Genomic DNA, 22,216 nt, shown 5'->3' on the forward strand with positions numbered 1-22,216 from the left:
TGCATTCCTTTTGTAAACTCGTGGAGTGGCATCCATTGTAACCGATTTCCCTTTTGAAAGAATACTCTATTCTGGATGTGGCAGCCGTGTTTAAGGTCTAGATTATGATGGAAGACAATATACAAAGAAATCAATCGACTATAAAAGCAAGACTTAAGACCAAAAGACTTAATAAAGGAAAAACATAAAGCATGCACACTGATAGGGGAAAAAAATAAAGCCATGACCAATGTCTTGAACCAAAAACAACTGAAAATAATGATTACTGCGTTTGTTCATAATTGTACTATACTGTTCTATAACACCAACTATTGGATAATGAACAGCATGTGAATTCAAGAACTATCTAGTCTGGCTTACTGTGTCGTGTACTTCACTGCTTGGATCAAAACACCATTTAACATAAGAAATTCTCTCTGCTAATTCAAAGTGGACATTGTATGCTCAAAGCCTAAACAAATGATACAAATAAACATAGCTGTGTTTTTTATGTCTTTACCTATAGAAGTAACATTCTTTGAAACACATTTACTTGTGCTTGTGTTATTTGTTCAACAGGCCTCATCGTTTTTGAATCTACAACTTTTTTAAGCAATTTCTGATTAGACAGTGGTAGGAAATAACAAAGAGAAGCTATGTCTGCTTAAGTCCAAAGCATGTGAATGCAGGTACACATTATACGACTTTACAGTTCAGTCTACATGAAGTTGTGCCCATAATCATGAATCATTTATTGTGACCTCCTAGTGCTTCAGTCAGAGTGAATTTAACTGTCCATACAACTGTTAAGACAAAATAAAAAAAGTTTAATTTTATCGTCAGTGCTTGGAGCGGGCTCTGCTCTCTGCAGGAGTCAACAAAAGTGCTATCGTCCAACATATTACTTGCTTGTTCTATTCCGGTTGTGCGTCACATTAATTAGCTACCAAAACGGTACTGAGATTCCCAGTCTGTGCGTAGTTGCCTAGTTTTAGGCACATTTTAGGGCAGAAATTGCAGCCAAATACAGAAACTGCAGTCCTTACATTTGACATGGCTCTGACGAAAGGTTGTGTCCAGTTGTATAATGTGTACCTGTCGTGATAAACATCGACAACAATCTGCAAAACACGTCAGATTGTTTACACGTAATACTATTATGGCAAAGGTATAAAGGGCAGTGAAATCCCCCTTTTCTCCTTTAGTTAAGACACTAAAAATATGCAGGGAATGCTAAGGTTTTTAAATAGTTTGCTCTCTGTATTTTTGACTCACTACTGAGGATCAAAATTAAAAAAAACACACGTACGCACGCACACGCACGCACGCACCCACGCACGCACGCACGCACGCACGCACGCACGCACGCACGCACGCACGCACGCACGCACGCACGCACACACGCACACACGCACACACACAAACATTGTCTAACAGTCTAACATTGACCTTTCAGTAAAACTAGAGTTTGCCAATCTTCTGTCACCTTTGCCACTAAGACTATAGTGTTTACGCTAGAATAACAGGGGCCTATTAAGCCTGATTTGTACTTAAGTTATGGGCCGGGAGTCAGGCACAGAAAACAGCAGATCTACAAGCTCACGTTGTGTCGCACTGCGACGCGGTCGCGTTGTGAGCCTGCAGATCTGCTATTTCCGTTGCACGACATTTGCACGCAGCCAAGTTTAACTCAGGCTCTTTCTACTGACGAGCTCACATAATTGGGCCCGCGGCAGTAGCTGTCTAAGTTCGGTCAATTCTGTGGCGATCGGTCTATATGCTACAGAGGAACCAAGCATTCTCTAGGTAGTTTTGGTTAAAAGATGCTGCTCATTTACGGAATGAATACAATAAATATAAATAATATATCATCTTTTTTCTTTCTTTTTTGAATGGGGCACTTAAGTCTCGAGCTCTCGCAAACCAATAAACATTTACAGTTGGGTATAAATATCACTCTTTACACTGGCCAATAAATACATTTGAATCTCTCGTCTCAGAGCTATGACATGTTGTTCCCCTTGCTCATCGGGGCTAAGTGCTCATGTTTTATTTATTCATATTTCTTTTTTGGGTGACACTGGCAAACTGTAGATTGACTGAAAAGCTACATGCTTCTCTTTTTGAAAATCAATTAACTTTCCCTTTAGACATACACTTTATACTTCAATAACATAATAAATAGAAAAAAATAAAATAAACAAATTTAAAAAAAAAACATAATTGCTGTTACAATGCATTCGTCAATTCAGTTTAGGCACAAGGCAATTTCCACGTGGGCTTGGGAGGAGATTGCGTCAGTCTCTGATTGTTCGTTCAGATAGTGATATGTGCTGAAGTTGTTTTCTCGTGGGCAGAAATTTGCTGATAGACATTGGCTGTTGTCACAGGGGGCTTGGACACTGGGGGAGGGGGATTCGTCTTCAATCATAGGACTGGATTGTGTTAGTCTTGGTAGTATCGTTTAAAAGTGGTCTGTTTCCTCCAATTGGTGTCACAAACTGTGAGTCCTGTCCGCCAGTGGGAGGCAAGATTACCAACTCTATCTTACAGAAATGATCTGGATCGCTTTGATCTGCAGAGGAGAAGAATAGGAGTATTACAATCAGGGATGTACGTCTTTGAACTGGTGAAGATGTACAAAACAAGAAGCCATATTCTGTCTCCTTATTCAGCTACGATATCGTCTCTGTCGGCCAGTAACCTTGTTACGTCATACGACAAAGTATAAAAAATAGCTTCGCATTCATTCATTAAAACAAAGGTAGTAGATCTAAAATCTCAAGTTTGTATAGTCAAGTATAGTTTATATTCCAGCACATTAGCAGAAAGATTTATAGTCTCTATGGTCAGATGAAAAAGGTTTGAGAACCAGTGGTGTACTGTAGGTAGGTAGCAGTAGGTGTACAGTACCTGAGTGCTACTGTACTCAGAGGTGGCCCATGGGATTGGATGCGTCGCTGAGGCCGGGATGGTGGGCCTGTTGGGAGTCCCCAGAGACCCCCGACACCTTCTCCTCCTCCCTCCTCTTAAGGCAGGCTGCTTTAGGGTTTAAGTTACGCTCTGGAGGGTTAAGGGGAAAAACAAAGCAAATAGATTGGTTATTTTAGGAAGAGCAACAGTTAATCAAACTAATTGATTATATAAAAATGTAATCAATGCGTTGTGATGCCGATTCAAGCTTCTTGAATTGACTAATGGAAAAAGAAAATCGACATAATAACGGGCAAGAAGATTGTTTCTCACTATAATATCCAGGTACAGTATATAGACTGAGACCTCTGACTTGCTGCTCCAGGCTCAGGATGGTGTTATTATATTACCTCTGACTTGCTGCTCCAGGCTCAGGATGAGCAGCTATTATATATAGGTAATATATATGCAGGTATATAGACTGACCTCTGACTTGCTGCTCCAGGCTCAGGATGACGGCCACGGCCTGGTGCAGGATGAGCAGCTTGGTCTGGGGCTTCTCGCTCTTCAGATGCAGCTGGCACATGCGGCCCAGCTCCTTGAAGGCCTCGTTGATGTCCCGCACGCGCAGCCGCTCGCGGGCGTTGTTGGCCATCCTCCGTTCGCGCTCCCGCTCCGCCTTCTGCTCCGGGTTCAGGTCCTCGTCCTCGTTGATGCTACTGCAGAGGGTTTACACCATGAGAACAGACAGACCAAGGTCAATGTCGGTTGGAGCCAGGAGACCGTTTCAAGAGACTAGCTAATAAACACGGTGTGCAGCTGAGAGCTACGGTGACTCATCATGCTGTTGTAACATCCTGTTCAAGACATTCTGCTGCGCACATGTTTTTCTGCCTTCTGGTGTTGTTATTTATCCATTGATCTGCTACTTTTGCTGTTTCCACCCGACAGAAATGTGCAGATATACCCTGCATACAATTATACTGTATGTTGGTTTGTTGAGAAAACTATGTTGCATCTTAACTCTTTTACCGTCGAACGAACGCTCGTTTATTTGTTCACGCCGCCGAACAAACGCTTATTCTTTTCCCTGGCAGAGCCTGTCTGAGCAGATGAGGGGTGGTGCGGGTGTCTGCAGCAGCTACAGCACCAGTAACACTACTCTCAGATCTTGAGCGCACACAAACAATAATGGCGGTGGGATCCCTTTTTTGGTTGTTTTCTATGCCTGGATCTAGTTTCTCTATTTCTATGTTCATTGGAACAGCTGCGCCCGGTCGACTTTTTTTTCTCTTTCTTTTCACAACTCGATGAGAGATACGCCTGTCTTTTACAAAAGATTGCGGTTGGAAATAATGGATGGATATTTTTCTATAAAATCGCAAAGGTAAGCTACTTTGATTAGCTACAGTTTAAGACATCCTTAGATCCTTAAAATGGCAGTAAAAAAGCACAAATCATCTGGGTACCCTCAAAATCATTTGAGGACCCCCAGTTTGAGAACCACTGAGATAAAGAAGAGCTGAGCATTAGCGCCTATACCTCGTCCGGGTACCTCCCCGGGGTGTCTTGATGTCTCTCTTGTCGCCCTCGTCGTCTGATTTGAGGTCGTCAGAGGAGTGGATGTCATCCTTGTCGTGGCTCTCCAGCTTCAGCTCCAGAGCGGCGGCCACCTGTCCAGCCAGGCCTGCAGCCAGACCTGCAGACAACACAGTACACATCACATCCCTGCCTCCTTACTGCCCCAATGACAACCAAAACATATCATCACACTATAAAACTATCCTTGCTGTCGGGCAGAAACCTCTTGTTGCCCTGTTCCATCGGGTGTAAACCTCTTGTGTCCAAAACTATTACTTTTCAGGATTCAAATAAAAGAAAAACAGTAAAAGTAGAAAATCTACAGGCTCAAAACCAAGGGGCAAGTTTTGTTCGCCGGAAACAAAGCCGCTCCCGGTGTTCTCGTTGAAGCTGCTGTTCCAATAAATGAAAAATCATCATGATATGCGTTTAGTAAATCATGGTCACATTCATTTTAAAATGAATGATAAAATAGGCTATGTTTCTAGGCTTTGTATTGGCAAAACAGAGTGAAGACCCGCACTCACAGGCCAATAGCATTCATTTGATTAATTTCCAGTACCATTCTCTGGACAGGATATAGAGAGATGGCAGATTTGCACCTGCTGAAAAAACAGCTTCATTTACGGTCTGTAGAAACCAATGGTGGGACTCTGTCCATTTATTTTTTGCAGTCTATGCTCAAAACGCGTGGCTTCATGCCACGTTTTGAGCTTGCAGATCTGCAATGTTTGATGCTTTTGTGTGACGCTGTGGTATGATCAAGTAGGGTGTGAATTTACCCCCCAAAAATATATATAACACAAAAGGTTAGAATGTGGAGATAAGAGGTTTCTGCCCGACAACAGCTATATACAGTACAGCATGCTTAGACAGTGAGCCAGACCTCTGAAGGTTTCCAGGTTTTGGTGGGTGAGTTCAGTGCTGGATGTGGATCCGGCACTGGGCAGCCCTCCATGGCTGCTGTTCAGGCTGGCATCGTCACGGTGGTGGGAGGCACCCTGGAGCACAAACACACACAGAGACAAGGACTGGTCAAGGACAAGGCTGTCATCTGACAATACGTCCACACAGGGGCGTCGCACCAAATTCTGGGCCCTGGGTACAAGGATTCACTGCGGAACCCCATGAATGTTCTTCAAAGGGGAAAAATAGCAGATATACAAGCTCACAGCGCGGCACCGAGTGCCGCGCTGCGACCTTGTAGATCTGCTATTTTTGAGAAATCTGTGCAAGTCTTTGAATATTTCAAATCCTTCTAAGGTTTTTTGAAAAACCTATGTTTCTACAGTATGTCAGTGGTGCTCAACTGTTTTCATGTGAAGGACCCCCAAAATGATATGTATTTGGCCACGGATCTCCATCTCAAAATATTTCGTTCCAGGGACCCCCCAGAAGCAAAATTTCAGTTACAAATGTTCGCTTAAAAAATACATATATTCAAAGATTTGCACACATTTTCACGACTTTTCAAAAATAGCAGTTATACAAGCTCGCAGTGCGGCACTCGGTGACGCGCTGTGAGCTTGTATATCTGCTATTTTTCAATAGCTAAAGTATAAAATAATTACGTCCCCTCCACCTTGGGCCCTAGTAACTCAGTCCCACTTCCCCCCCCCCCCTTGTGACGCACCTGCGTCCAGTTAGAGAGAAGCTTCACGGGCGACTTCACAAGCAGCAAGAATGTTTTCCTTTTTCTCCTTTCACCATACAGATAGTGTATTGTATTTGTTGATGACCACGTGCTTTTTACATTTCTGACCAATAAAGTATTCAATCAATCTCCTTAGAGATCCCAGAAATGAAATGTGTTTTCCACCTCCATTCAGCAGCATGTGTTGTGTAATGCTTGTAGGCTGTCTTGATTGTGTTATTTAATTCCACAGTGGATTCCCTGAGCCAATCAACAGCCTGTGTTTAACCACTTAAACCCTGTATACTTGACCGGAGTCCCCCAGGGAATTATACTAGGCCCCCCTCTTTTCCCCCCTCAACACCAAATCCTCTTCTCCCAGAATGTTGTGCCCCAGAATAGGGATGCTAGGGTTCAAGTACTTACAGCTTTAAACTACATTTTCAATTTAAAGCCCAAGAACACGTCTAATTCAAGTCCCTCAATCCTAACACCGGGGGGTGCTTTGGTGATTTACTTCAACATTCAGTTGCATAATAAAAGAAAAGGATACAGCATATGATGCAATATACAATATATTCTCTAGCCTTTATGAAAACCTCTCCTTCTGTCCTTGTTTAGTAGTGTGTCGTAAACACGTTAGTCACATCGTTCCGAGCACTTCAACTCTCTAACCACGATGGTTGAACATGTCCCGTCTAATAAGAGACTTGTGTTCCGTTTCCAAAAGAATCTAGGGCTGAACCCTCGGCTTGAACAAGAGCCCTGACCGTTTCCCTTGTTATTCTGTCCACATTCATAACTGTGAAGCTTCCATCACGTTTGCGCTGCAAATGTGTCTCCTTCCCCGAGGTTTTCACCACATGTTCTGCACATATCTGGTTTCCCTTCTGAGAAGCCAGCAGGGAAGGCGGGGAAAGCAAGTGCTGAGGGCACTGGTGGAAAGAAGCCAAGTAGATCTACTCAAGTACTGTACTTATTAACTTAAGTCACTAGTTCTCAAACCTTTTCCATGTCAAGGACCACCAAATCGACATGTATTTGGCCAAGGACCCCCCTCCCCCATCTGAAAATGTTTTTTTTTTTTTTTTTTTCAGAAGGAACCCCAGAAGACAATCTTTTTTTTGAATAGCCAACATATAAATGGATAAAGTGGTTAAATGATTGTGATGCTACATTAACTACTTTTAAAAATGAAAAACGTTATCGAAAACACACAGCCAGCTCACGTATTAGGAGGGTATTATGAGTCACCAGAAACAAATATTGGGTGTTTTTAATGAATCTATCATGGTTAAAATGGAGTTTGAAGTTACAATGGGTGTGTATGGGGAGGGGTCCTGGAGGAGGAGGACCTGGTAACATTTACATCAAATATCTAAATATTGAATCAAGCAAATTAAAAACAGTCCATCAGGGTGTTCATAAAAGCCTGATTAGACGATAAAATGACCAAAAGTTTTTTTTGAAAGTGAAATATCCCTTTAAAGGGGTTTGGTGTCTTCTCCCTCTTTCTTCTGGAATGTGATGATCCACAGTCACTGTTGGCCTCCGTTAACCCCATCCCACCCCCCACCCCCCCTGCGTGCGGACCCTCCCCTTTAGCCTCAGTGCTAAACGCTAATCTGTGGCTGCGCTACTCAACAGGTGTCCAAACAACTCTTTGTCTGGTAGGAGGAGGGTGGTGTGGGGTGGGGTGGGGACTGGGGGGCTCCTCTGGCGAGAGAAGAAGAAGAACAGCCTCCATTTTCACGGGAGGCCTGATTACCATACAGCTGAGGAAGGGGACGTTCTATTTGGGTGGAGGGCAGGCCGCGGGTTTCAGACACACGCTTCTTTCCAACGATTCAGATTTCCTGAGTTGTTAAAAAGAGGCGATGAAAAGAGAGAGGGGGGGAGGAGGAGGGGGACAAAAGGGGGTTTGGCCGGAGTAAAAGGCCCGGGGCTGTGGCTGTGTTGAGGCTGGTGGGCCGTGGCTGTGTGAGGGACCCCTCCTCTCCCCCAATACACACAGGAAGCTCTGTGTGTCCCTCCCTGGGTGCACTGCACAGCGGTGGAAAGTAACGAGTGCTGTACTGTAAGTAAAAAATCAAACCTCGGTTCGAAGTGAAGCGGTGGACAGATGAAACCTCTATTCTGAATGTATTTTTCATCTGTTTTGATAATCTGCAATAGATACTGCATGTACAAGACAGATAAACCCTGAAGGCCAAATTATCATGTGAAGCTTGACCAATCCTCAAAGTATCCATTCATCTAACCGGGAGGGACACCACACATTTTGCTTTTTGAAAAAGCCTATTCATTCTGGACTGATATTTTACACGTACGGGACAGGAAAAACCTGTTCATTCTGGCCTGGAGTTACCATATATGGACATAAGGTAACATACTTTGTGTTTTTGAAAAACCCTGTTCATTCTGGACTGAGATCACCATATATGGTAATTAAACGGACATTCTGTGGGACAGGAAAAACCTGTTCATTCTGGCCTGGAGTGACCATATATGGACATAAGGTAACATACTTTGTGTTTTTGAAAAACCCTGTTCATTCTGGACTGACATCACCATATATGGTAATTAAACGGACATTCTGTTTTTGAAAAAGCCTGTTCATTCTGGACTGAAATTACCATATGGGCGTGATACACACAAAGCCATTCATTGGAAGCGCTTCAAAAATGTCTAGGTGATTTTCCTTTGCTTGAGTAAATCTAATACAAAGTGTTGAGGCAGAAACCTCTCATCTCAATATTCCAACTTTTTGTGTTTTTTCGTAAATTAATGCTACAAAAGCAGAGCATTTTGTGTGAATTTGAATCCTGAAAAATAACAGTTTTGGACCTACAGTATGAGGTTTCCACTCGACAGACGTCTTCATACTTTATACTTTATAATAATCAAATATAAACATGGCATTTATTTGAAAGCTTTGGTTACTAGCTACTTATTACAAAACATATTTAACCAATTTAACAATTAAGCCATATTTTATACTTTGTCTATTAAAATTGCCAACTTACAAGTTCACAAGGTTGTAGCAAAAAGAAAAAAGAAAAAAGAAAACCTAAACCCTGAAAAATAACTTGGGAAATTGGATATACTGCATAACTTTTACTTTTGGTCCTTTATGTATATTTTTTGCTGCCAATACCTCAGTACTTTTACACACGTAAAGTGTTGAATACAGAACTTGTAATTGTGGTATTTGGTACTTTTACTTAAAAACAAATATATATAATTTGACTCTTTCCACTGTTGGCCGTGTCAGCCCTGTCTGAGGGGACCCTCTCCCCAACACAGGAAGCACTGTGTCCGTGCTGGCACGCACACACACACACACACACACACACCGCACACGCACACGCACACACACACACACACACACACACACACACACACACACACACACACACACACACACACCACTGACACACAAACCCTCAAACAAATAAAGACAGATTCTATTCAATACCAACAACACAAGAGGCGATTCAGTCCAGCACGCCGCCGTTCATTGGGTCCAGAAACACGCTTCCCCTAAACCGTCCAGGGATCACACAACGTCAACACAATGTGTCCCCTGACGGATGTCTACACAACATCAACATGTCCCTGACGGATGTCAGAACATCAACATGTCCCTGGTGGATAGCACAAAGTACACGCACTGAACCAGAAACAAGTAAAAAGACTGTAATAATAATTATAATATCGTCGTTGTCGGGTGGAAACCTTGTATGTCCAAAACTCTTCGTTTCGCATTTACACAACGCCTCGCACCGAGGCGTTGTGTGCTTGAAGATCTGCTGTTTTCACTACCTTTGTGCGACGGCCTTGTATGATGAAGCAGGGCTTTACTTTGCGAAAGAAAACATACGCATTTTAAACTTGGAGATACAAGGTTTCTGCCCAACAGTGACGATATACATCAGTGGTTTTCAAACATCTTCATGCCAAGGACCCCCAGGTTGACATGTATTCAGCTGCAGATCCCCATCTGGAAAAGATTTTGTGCCAGGGATCCCAATAAGAGAAGATGTCAAGCTTTTCCAAATTCTCCAAAAGAATCGCACAATAACAGAAGCTCACAATGCATTGCATCACAACGTGTCGTTTGTAGATCCGCACTTTTCGAACTGCTGAAGTATAAAATAGGGTTCAAGTGGTTGAACTGATTGTGACGCTGTATTAAAGCTGCACTATGAAACTTTCCTCTTCTATTTGAACCTGGTTTCCTGCACGAGTGCTGAATTTTGACCATTGAGCTAATAGAGCCGGCCTGCTCAGGGGATGAATTCATTTGGTTCCATTTGTACACTGTCAGAGTTACAGACTTGTATGGGTCAATTTAGAACCCCCTTAAAGGACCAGGTCACCTCTGGGACAACCAGATCTTATTTTATTGTTGTGTGGGACACGATCAACACAATCCTGAGTAATTTCTTGTGTTCAATCTGTGTTTTTAGATATTTTAGTATTTCAGCATGCTACAACTGGTCATATGATGCTTTGTAGCATGATATTGCATCATCTCATGCATCATATGATGCAAAATGCATCATATGACCAGTTGTAGCATACTGAAATACTAAAATATCTAAAAACACAGATTGAACACAAAAAATAACTCAACATTGTGTTGATCGTGTCCCACACAACAATAAAATAAGATCTGGTTGTCCCAAAGGTGACCTGGTCCTTTAAGGAACCCACAGAGTCCCTGGAATCCACTTTGAGAACCACTGTTCTATTGTATTAACATACTCTACGAAACAGATTGGACAAAACAATATTTGTTATTCATTAATGAAAGTTAGTAATGCTTTAACTAAATAAGCAGTGGACCCCCTAAAACCTCCTTAAGGACCCCTGGGGTCTGCACATTGGGAACCACTGATATACATAATATACTTTTTATTACGTTATTGCCTAAAGAGGACAAAAGACAAGTAGGCCAGGAAGTTTCAAAAATACCTAAAACTGGGTCAAATAAATATATATTTTTGTAGAACATTGTATGCACATTTCCTTTAACAAGTTGATTAATGTGTCACGTTGGACCACAGAGGTTATGATAAGATAGTTATGCAGTTAAGCACTGAATCTAAGCTGATCAACGCTTGTTAATATGATTTAGTAAACAAGGAAATCCAAATGGGAGTGAAAAAGGAAAATCGTAATCACAAAGCTGAATGCATTTTGTGTCTCCTGTGTCCTACTTTTCTATTCTTCATTAGTTCGCCTTGAATGCATCCCTTGTCTTTGCAAAACCATAATTAGCTCACTGGTGCAGAATTGTTCTTGTTTCAGTGTTTTTCTCTCTCCCAAAAATCATGCCTTAAATTATCTCCCAAAGAATTAAGTGTAGGAATCGGTTCCTAATTCTTCTTTTTTACTTCCTCTACGCAGCATTGGTTCTCAAATTGTGGTCCTTGAGGCTATTTTACAGTATTTGTCTATTTAAAAACAGCAGCTATAAAGGCTATTTCTTTTAAATATAATATATAATTTTAAAGCAAACTTTTTAAACTGAAATCTTTGCTTCTGGCGGAGGTCCCTGGCACAAAATATTTTTGAGATGGTTGAGGTCCACAGCCAAATACATTTCATTTTGGGGGTCCTGGACGTGAAAAAGGTTTGAGAACCAGTGCTCTACTACAGATGTGCTCAAATCCCCACGCTCTTTAAAATGAAATAAGTCAGACGGAGGTTGGGTGAAAACGTCATGATTTTTGCACAGAGGCCTGCATTCCTCCCGCTCTCTGGAGGCGCAAGTCTTGGAGTGCAACGTGCAAAACAGTGTTGCCAGATTTTGCAAGAGAAATAATCAAGGTCTATGAAAACAAGCGACTATTAGACCACATGAGCCCTTTAAACCTATGTGTGTCAGCGATTTGAAAATAACCGATATACAAGCTGTACGAGCTTGTAGCTTTGCTATTTTCAAACAAATGTTGACAAAAAAAGCTAAATATTTTGAATATTTTTAAATTTGACAACATTAGGAAACAAGGCCAAATAAGCGACTACATTTTACAAACAAGTCACAAAAAACCCAACAACACGCAACTACTGTACCAATCATTTACAAACAACTTTACAGAAAAACAAATTAAAGTCGCCGTAGTTTTTGTGGGGTTTTTTGTACTTTGTCCTGCAATAAGAGTCGCGAAAGTGGTAAATATAGCCGATCTAAGAGCTCACAAGTCACAACGCCGTCCGTGTTGCATCACATCGTGAGCTTGAAGATCTGCTATTTGTGCTATTTTTCAAGTGAAAGTGAAATACTTGTGTCTGTGGGTCTTTATAAACATGTAATAAGTATCAACAAGAGCTTGTGATTAAATAATAACTACATTGGATCCATTAACACAAGTTCTTTTTTCCTGAAAAAGTAAAGTTATTTTGGACATACAAGGGTTTCCACCCGACAGCGACCAACCACTTTCCAGACTAAAGAACAACTTCCAGTCCATTACGCCTGCTTTTCTCATTTGACTTTCTTCACCCCTTGTGTATACTGCCTTCCTCAAGGAGCAGGGAAAGCCTTAAGCCAGGCATTACACTTATGGAAAATATGTCAGTATGCAGTTCAACTGGCCTATGTGGAAAACGGATATGTTTTTTTCCTATTTTTTTTTTTTTTTGCAGATGGCAGCCGAGTCATTTCTGAACAGGTGGCCCCAGCCTTGTTTTGCAGTGAGTCTGGAAAAGTTATATGTGAATGAATACTTAAAATATGTGTTTTCCTTTATCTTAAATCCTTTATATCTTAAATCTTGAAGGTCCCATAATGTCTGTCCCATAAGCTGTGTTTTAAGCTGTTTTTGCATTCAGCGTGTGTTGATTAAACACTGTGAAACCTCTTAATAAAAGGTCAAATTGGAGCCTGCGAGTTGAGCTCACACTAGTGCACAGGTTTTCCCACTGGCCCAGTACAAGGGCATTCACTGCTGCTGCATCTTAGTATTCATCAAACACTCCCAAAAAGTAGTTGAGAAGTCAATTAATCATGGGAGATGTGTGTGTGTGTGTGTGTGTGTGTGTGTGTGTGTGTGTGTGTGTGTGTGTGTGTGTGTGTGTGTGTGTGTGTGTGTGTGTGTTCGCGTACGTGTGCGTGTGCGTGTGTGTGTGTGTGTGTGTGCGTGTGCGTGCGCGCAGGGGCGGGGCTAGAAATCCTGGATCCCCCTGACACCTGAGCTTCTGGGCCCCCTAATAATATGACTTAATTAGTTAATAAATGAAAAAATGCAATTCATTAAATGAAACATAACGTTGCTGTCGGGGCAGAAACCTCCTATTTCCATATTCAAACTTACCCTGCTTGATCACACTACAGCGTCACACAAAAGCATCAAAAGTAGCAGATTGAGCTTGTAGATCTGCTACTTTTGCTATTTTGAATTTGAACCCTGAAAAATAACAGTTTTGGACATATGAGATTTCCACCCGGCAGAAACAATAGAGTATTTTATTTTGAGTGCACTGCTCACTGAAACAGAGTATGAGCATTTTCAATGCAAATGTTATTTCTTTTAGTAGTTATTCAACTGCAATAAAAGACAAAATGGAAGTCGGATTCAAACTGAAACAAAGTCTTTGCAACTCACAGGGAGCACATCGTCTCTGTCGGGTGGAAAACTCATATGTCCCAAACGCTTACTTTTCAGGATCCATATTCAAAAGTGCTACTTTTGATGCTTTTGTGTGATGCTGTAGTATGATGAAGTAATTTACAAAAAAAGAAAAAACACAAAAAGTTGGAGATAGGAGGTTTCTGCCCGACAGCAACGATAATCTACATACCTAAAACATTCAAAAAGCTTCTGATGAAGTCCACATACCATCGCTGCTGTCCGACTCGAAGCCAACGCAGGAAAATTGGCTCCGAGGACTGCTCCGAGTGGCCCGTTCTGTACTTGACCCAGCAGGCTGTGGATGTCACTGGGCAGACCGGCGGTGGATCCCACCGCATGGTTCCTCAGGACCAGGATGGCATCGTCCAGCCTGTCCAGACGATCCTCCATCCGAGACTGAGAGGACGGAAGAGGGGACGAGGAGAGGGACAGAGAGGGACAGAGAGAAGGACACGGCCGGCTTAATAACAACAACATTAGGACACAACCTTAGAACGCTGATTGATTATTAATGGCGTGAACTTGAAAAAGAAAGGGGGTAAATAAAAAGAAACAAACATTCGAAGTGTAAGATAAACGCAATCCAAATGCCATGAGGTTGAGCCATTTCAACTTGAAGTGGGCGGATTGACGAGTGCTCGTACAATTACTCTGTACAAAAAAACTATTTTATTTTGAGTTTAACGTCCTGTGCACCTAAGGTGATCATCACTGCAAGCTGGAATGGCAAAAAATAAATCATGAACATTTACACAAATAAAAAAAAACTAAAAAACAATACATAAATAAAATAAAAATAAAGATTAGTGGAGCTGCATTTCACTGTGAGGAATTCGGATAGGAAGTGGAGCTTGAGGAATAAACTAATGGTGGGAGGAAGAGGTATGTATGTATGGCTGATGAGAGGATGGATGGGTAAGAATGAAGCTTCCATCTGAAGGGCAGGAATACCTCGCAGACATCCTTTAAGAAAGACATGGCATCCTGAAGATGCTCATGGAGCTGCTGGTGAACTCTGTTTTTCTGGCAAAAAGTCAAATAGGAATAAGACAGTGTTATGAAAAAGAAAAGAGGAAGAAGACCATCAAGACAAGAGGTTGTCTTCAAATAAAAGACAAGAAATAAAAAAAAAAGCAGGGTTTTGCCATTACGTCTGGCCATTCATTTTTGTTATCAGAATGAATAAAATACATGCATTTCATTTTGGGAAATGTAGACTGCTTGATATGTTTGATATTTATGTTTGATAATATCATAATTAAAAAATGTAATTAAAACTAATTTATTTTAATAACATAATAACATTACACTTTTTAGTTTTTCTTCTCACAAATCGAACCCTGAAAGATTGTTGTACATAACGTCGTTGTTGGGTGGAAACCTTGTGTGTCCAAAAGCGTTCGTTTTGTATTTATCATTTACAAAAATGAACTAAACTAGTGACAACAGACGATCTACAAGCTCCGCGAGGCGTTGTGTGCTTGTAGATCTGCTGTTTTCACTACTTTTGTGCGATGGCCTTGTATGATGAAGCAGGGCTTTGCTTTGCGAAAACATTTACAAATTGGAAAACTTGGAGATACGAGGTTTCTGCCCGACAGTGACGATAATCACATTTGTCTTGTTTTGGACAACTACGGTAACAACCGTCCCAGCCCCGTCCTAAAGCCCCGGGCTTTACAAGGAGATGGCGTCCAGAGCTCTGCTGGTGGGTAAATATTTACCCCCCCTCCTCCCCCTCCCCCCGCACCCCAAATTGTGAATGCATGACGTGGGCATCAGGTTGTTATGTGGATGAAAGGTGATCCCAGTCCATGGCTCTGGTCGCAAAAAAAGGCAGCAGCGCAGGAATCTCGGGCAGTGGTTCCATGCAACAGCTGCCAAGTTCTCCCCTCTTCACTATCCAACCCGCCCCAGCCCAGCCCAGCCCAGCCCCGCTTCATTCTAGCCCCATCCCCCAACTGTCATCCTCACCCTGGAACCACGTGTTGCCACATTTCGCAAGAGAAATAAGCAACCAGGTCTAGGCTAACAAGCCCCAAAAGAAGCGACTAACCACATGAGCACCTATTTGCATCGTGCCGCATTGTGAGCTTCCATAGCACATAGCACAAAAAAATGTTTTCAGATGGGGATATGAGGACAATTTGAGGGGCCAGCGTTGCCATGTCTGCTTGTTATAAGCGACTTTGGGCTTGTTTTTCTGAAAAGTTGCTTGTAAATTATTGGTAGTCGCAGGTTTTTTTTTTTGGCTTGTTTGTAAAATGTATTGCTTATTTGTTACATCCAAATTTAGGGGGGCCCTTGACATGAAAACCACTGGTTAAACAACATTAGGAAGCAAACCCAAATAAGCAACTACACTCAAGGAAGAAAAACAAAGTCACTTATAATAATACAGCGGACATGGCAACACTGGCTGAAAGCAGGAAAGCAGAGGACAGATGGCAGGGCTCGCCCCGAGGGAACAGGTATTGTTCAGTACTGCTACCCCTCAACACCCCCTCCTTCTCAACGACATTTGTCAACTAGGAATCTCCCCTGTAATGCTATCGCTCCTTCTTGCTCTCCAAGGCTAAACCCATCTTAACTCCGAGCATCCATTACCACAGCGGTGGTTCTCAAAGTGCGGCACCGTTAACCACTTAGGTCCCGGCATCCGTATTGTGGGGAAAGCTTTCGCAGCACATACCAGATAAGCCAAGACAAGCTCACAAACGTCGCAGCGCGAAAGCTGGGGAAAGCTTTCACTTTTCTGTTATTGTGGGGAAAGCGAAAGTGAAAGCTTTCCCCAACGACAGAAAACAGAAAATACACTAGTATAGAGCCCTGCGGGATGCCAGTCAAACATACAGGGTTTGAGTGGTTATTAAAAAAAGTTTAACCACTTTAACCCTATTTAGCAATTTGGCTAAACAAAAATCTACGAGCTCACAACACGTTGTGGCGGGACACGCAAGTTATTTTTGTAAAATGTATTAAAGTAAATTAAAGTGTTTGATTTAAAGTAAAATGTTAACACCACAACTCTCTTATATGGGTGTCCCTGGCACCTAATCTCGAGGTCCGTAGGCCAAACGCGTATATATTTGGGGGTCCTTGACCTCATGAAAATGTCTTGAGAGCCACTGCACTACAAAGTGAGAGAGTGTTGGATGGGGGTCTTACCAGTGAGTGAAGAGAGTTCTCGTAGTTGGGGGAGGAGGGGGTTTGCCCGCCAGCACGAGGCCACTGGTTGCTACCTGATGATAGATGAGACAGAGAGAGAGGGCTGCCATTAGAGTTCAGCTTGAGAATCAGAAGAGAAACGTGGTGTCACAAAAATACGCCAGTCAGTTAGTTAATCACTTAAGACCTCAATTCAGAAATAGCGAGAACAGACGATCTACAAGCTCACGTGTCGCATTGCGACCTGTTGTGACCTTGTAGTTCAGCAAATTTCACTATTTGTTTTTAAAGATTTTGGAAAGTTTTGGGATTTGTTTTTTGAAAGATTTTCCAAAATCTTTTGAAAAATGTCTGGATAATTACCGGTATTTCACCCAGATATACGTATATATCTTTTCAGTCAAGTGGGAACCTCATTTTGCTCAAAACTGTTACTTTTCAGTATTGAAATTCAGAAATAGAAAAAGTGGTATATAAGCTCAAAACACGTAGCTTTGTGCCACAATTTGAGCCACGTTTCGAGCAGATCTGCTACTTTTGATGTTTTTGTGTGATGCTGTAGAATGATCAAGATCAAGTAGGGCATTCATTTACAAAAAACACAAAAAGTTAAAATATGTTGTTGTAACCCTTTAAAAACGAGTCTACGGTCCAAAATGGATGGCAACAAGCCTGTGCTTTGGGGAAACCCAACCACTGCGTTAGAAGAACCCTCAACCACAGCTGATTCACTTTCATAACAACGGCTGAGAGCTGTATCCTGCTCTCTGCTCATACAAAGACCGACACACATTGAACACACACAGACGCACTCGCGCACAATAACAATAACACAATAACATGCTGTCATAACAGCACACGGACATCCTGATTTCTGCTGTTTTCATGTTTGACTCTCTTCTTGCTTGAGTGAGATTATTATTTTTATCTTTCAGACTCAAACTGCATCACTTCCCCCTGACTGGACTGCATCCTGCAACATGAGCTGTGTGTGTTGGAAGAATGGACAAGAAGGCCCACGCACTTCCACTCTGGGACCTGTGTTGCCATGTCTGCTTGTTATAAGCCACTTTGGGCTTGTTTTACTGTACATTTTCTAGTAAATTATTATTGGTAGTTAGTTGCGGGTTGCAGGTTTTTTAGGCTTGTTTGTAAAATGTAGTTGCCTATTTGGGCTTGTTTCCTAATGTTGTTTATAAACCAGTGGTTCTCAACACATTTTCATGTCAAGGACCCCCAAATGAATATATAATTGTCGGTGTACCCCCACATGAAAGCATTTTGTGCCAGCATCCCCCGTAACAGATTTGTGTTGTTCATTTTATAGCAGATCTACAAGCTCAGATCTACAAGGTCCCGACGTGTCGCGGCTATTTTCAAATAGCCGATGTACAGTACATAGGTTTAAAGTGTTCATGTGGCCTAATAGTCGCTTCCTTTGGGCTTGTTTACCTGGTTGCTTATTTCTCTCACAAAACCTGGCAACACTGGACACATCTAAGCTGTACTTTTGGAAGAACGGGGAAGAACTCCCACATACTTCCACACTGGGGGACGGACAGCAACACTACAGGACACTGACGTACACTACAGCACATCCGCTACTTAATGAGCTCATGGTTAAAAAGAGGCTGGGGAACAATATCAATCCCAGCGATAACAGCCTGGCTTGGACAGGGGCGTCACACCAAATTCTGGGCCCTGGGTACAAGGATTCACTGCGGGCCCCCCCCATGAATGTTAACTATTGAAAAATAGCAGATATACAAGCTCACAGCGCGGCACCGAGTGCCGCGCTGCGAGCTTGTAGATCTGCTATTTTTGAAAAATCGTGAAAATGTGTGCCAAGAAACCTATGTTTCCATGTCAGTGATGCTCAAACTTTTTCATGTGAAGGACCCCCCCATCTCAAAATATTTAGTTCCAGGGACCCCCCAGAAGCAAAATTTGAGTTACAAATGTTCACTTAAAAAATACATATATTCAAAGATTTGCGCACATTTTCACGACTTTTCAAAAATAGCAGATCTACAAGCTCGCAGCGCGGCACTCGGTGCCGCGCTGCGAGCTTGTAGATCTGCTATTTTTCAATAGCTCAAGTTACTAGGGCCCCTCCACCTTGGGCCCTGGTAACTCAGTCCCACTTTCCTACCCCTTGTGACACCCCTGGGCTTGGACATGCAAACCTCTTGCTTTGGCTCGTTCTGTGTCTATGACTCCCTAGGTTGTGATCAAGACATGCAGTGTGAGGATAAACAGGGTGGTTGGATTTCTCATCCACTGATCTGAAGAGGATCCTAACTGGACATGTATTTGGCCATGGACCCCCATATCAAAATATTTAGTTCCAGGGACCCCCCCCCAGAAGCAAAAATTGACTTACAAATGTTCGCTTAAAAAATACATATATTCGAAGATTTTAACACATTTTCACAAATTTTAAAAAATAGCAGATCTACAAGCTTGCAGCGCGGCACCGTGAGCTTGTATATCTGCTATTTTTCAATAGTTAAAGCATTAAATAATTCTAGGCCTAAATGGTTTAACCACGTAGTCCTTTCTAGTCTTTAGTGAGACGGACTTGAGTTGCAGCTGTGCACACGGACCGCACATGTCCTCTCCTCACTAAAACAATTGACGATCTACAAGCTCAACGTTTTTCCTAACTTTTTAAAGATTTAGAACTTTAGAACAGAGTTTTTTTTTAAACATTTTTCAATTTGAAATACTTGAAAGAGCATACAAAATGTATAATAATAATTTTGACACAAATCTTCTCTTCTGGGGGTCCCTGGCACAAAACATTTTCAGAAGGGGGTCCTGTGGCTAAATACATTATATAGTATAGTCCTTGGCACGAAAAGGTTTTGAGAATTACTGGTTTGGAAGGAGTTAGAATCGGCCTCAGTCTTGATGGGTTAATTGAGATCAAATGCAGTCCTAATCCTGGTTACTGTTGATGACCTTTTAATGAACTGATGAAGGTGGAGGCGTCACGGCGCCGGTCATTTCAATCCACACAAAAGAGAGACAAGAAGGTCATCAGATTATAATAATCAGCATCAAGTGATTAACGATTGTATAGTAATAGATTTATGACACAACCTTTCAGTAAAACTATGTCCCTTTGTAGGGCTTTCAGCTGCATATTGCAGTCTTCTGGAAAAAATAAAGAAATAAAAAAAATGCCTACATTAATTTATTATGCATTACGGCATCCCCAAAAAACCCACAACTGAAAGGCCACTTAATCTCTTCACACTTAACAACATAACCAATGCAATTTTTAACTAAGTGCCCACTGCCCAGAAGCAAGCAAGTTACAATGTAGAGTGAGTTCTGAATCACATTTTATTTTGGGAAAATGTATCATGTGGCAAAAGTCCTGAATGGCTTTTTTTTTTGTCGGTGGAGATACCAGAGGTTCATTTCAAGCCCTGTATGGCACGTAGACAAGTAAATCAAGTTGATTTGATCTGCTTTAAATTATCGTGGAAGGAAAGAGGAATCCACATCTGCTCGTCACATGTCACAAAATTCCAATTCAACATTTCTCATCCTCCTCTCCCTGCTGCAGTATTCATCCAACTGCTATCCCCTGCCAAACAAACCATGCAACAGGAGGTAATGTATTATACCATCAAATATCCCCAAATGGATTCTGACAATAAGCCGAGCCTTCCAGGTTATTTACATGAAGTGGTGTTTTGCGGATCCTTCCAGACCAGGACTCATCGGGGCACCGTCTGGCTTCCATTAAGACTTAGACTCAAGTGGGGAGTGGGCATTAGGAATACGCGCACATAATAAATAGCCGATCTACAAGCTCACAACGTGTTGCGCTACAACGAACTGTGAGCTTGTAGATCAGCTATTCTTGGGTGCACGAACGACACCTGCGTGCGACCAAATATAAATCAGGCATTCCGGTGGATGGACGCCAAACCCTAGCCTACACACATCCTGGGAAAAGCGGTCCGCATGTAGCACTAAACTACAGATGGGAACTTTGTTTTGGTTACTTCTCCGTCATTTAGGGCTGTTTGTGAAGACAGCACTGTCAATACTAGGCTTCTCCGCTTTGACAAATGACTGCCAGCCACTCGAAGAATACATGAGGCCGGAGCCGGAGGTTTTTTTTGGACACATTAATACCAGAGGGATCTGTGGAAATCCAACCCACGGATGAGATTTGTCACTGTTACTTTACCGAGTAATTTATAAGCTACACAGAACAGGAGAAATAACCAGTTCATCTGTGAAGAGTTTGGTGTTCAGACTTTTTAACTCAAAACATTTTGTTTTGGCATACACTACGTTCCTTTTTTTTTTTTTTTACAAACGATCACATTTGTTTGACTGCTTGACCAGCTTAGATAGGACAGAATTTCACCGAATAATGTATCCATTTTAGAGAGGATTTGTAGCTTAACCTTTCAACAAACATGGGAGAATTCACAATCTACAACTCTACATGCTCTGACACCATCTATTTGATTAAAGGATGTGTAACAATTCTTTCAAAACTGGCCTGAAAACCCATATATCAGGAGACCACAAGATGTAGATTCCAATCGAAAGGATGTGTCTTTCACTGCTGCCGTTTTTCCCTTTTCTTCTTTGTACATAAATACAGTGTTTTGTACTTGTTGTATTGTGTTAATTTGTGTACCGTATGATATGTTGATTAATTGAATACATAGGACCACATTTTTTTTGGCCTTAATGTGTGACTGTACCACATGTTGTTTACATTTCTGACTAATAAAGTATTCAATCTATCAATCAGTCAAACAAACAAACAAACCATTAAGCTAAGCGATTGTGTAAATGTAACAGCGAGCACAGAGTATTTACTGTAAACACTCTCCGGTTGAGCAGAAGTAGTACTTATGAAACACATGCAGAATATCCTAAATTATTCTAGTGAACCCCATTTTTCTCACCCATAACATCATAACACCTAAAATGGTATTTCAGGATTTCTAAGAAAGGCAATGACCAAAACATCGATCGAGAGAGAGAGAGAGAGAGAGAGAGAGAGAGAGAGAGAGAGAGAGAGAGAGAGAGAGAGAGAGAGCAGAAGCCCAAACATGAGTTTGTTTCTGACAAACATATGAAGATAACATCTCCTGTTGAGCACGAAGGGGAGCTGTTTAGAATAACACTTTTCCATCTATTAATTCCCAGGAAGAGTCTTTTATCATCTCTGTCGGGTGGAAACCTCATATGTCCAAAACTGTTACTTTTCAGGATTCCAATTCAAAAACAACAAAAGTAGCAGATCTACCAGCTCGAA

At 41.8% G+C, this 22,216-nt stretch overlaps 1 protein-coding gene across 1 annotated transcript in view; it reads right to left on the reverse strand.

The window, feature by feature from the left end:
• The window catches only part of tcf12 (transcription factor 12), a gene marked incomplete at its 5' end in the record, with an annotated part of 167,199 nt that overhangs the window by 308 nt on the left and 144,675 nt on the right, over positions 1-22,216 (reverse strand). The window contains 8 exons of the mRNA XM_080730519.1: positions 1-2,554; positions 2,893-3,042; positions 3,379-3,611; positions 4,435-4,591; positions 5,360-5,474; positions 13,957-14,145; positions 14,701-14,772; positions 16,918-16,991. The exon at positions 1-2,554 is cut by the window's left edge and continues 308 nt beyond it. Of these exons, the coding sequence (XP_080586645.1) occupies positions 2,909-3,042; positions 3,379-3,611; positions 4,435-4,591; positions 5,360-5,474; positions 13,957-14,145; positions 14,701-14,772; positions 16,918-16,991 (974 nt within the window). The 3' untranslated portion in view covers positions 1-2,554; positions 2,893-2,908. The remainder of the gene's footprint in view (positions 2,555-2,892; positions 3,043-3,378; positions 3,612-4,434; positions 4,592-5,359; positions 5,475-13,956; positions 14,146-14,700; positions 14,773-16,917; positions 16,992-22,216) is intronic.

This window comes from Nannobrachium achirus (genome assembly GCF_963921795.1).
Source record: "Nannobrachium achirus genome assembly, chromosome: 7".
NCBI classification, from domain to species: Eukaryota; Metazoa; Chordata; class Actinopteri; order Myctophiformes; family Myctophidae; genus Nannobrachium; species Nannobrachium achirus.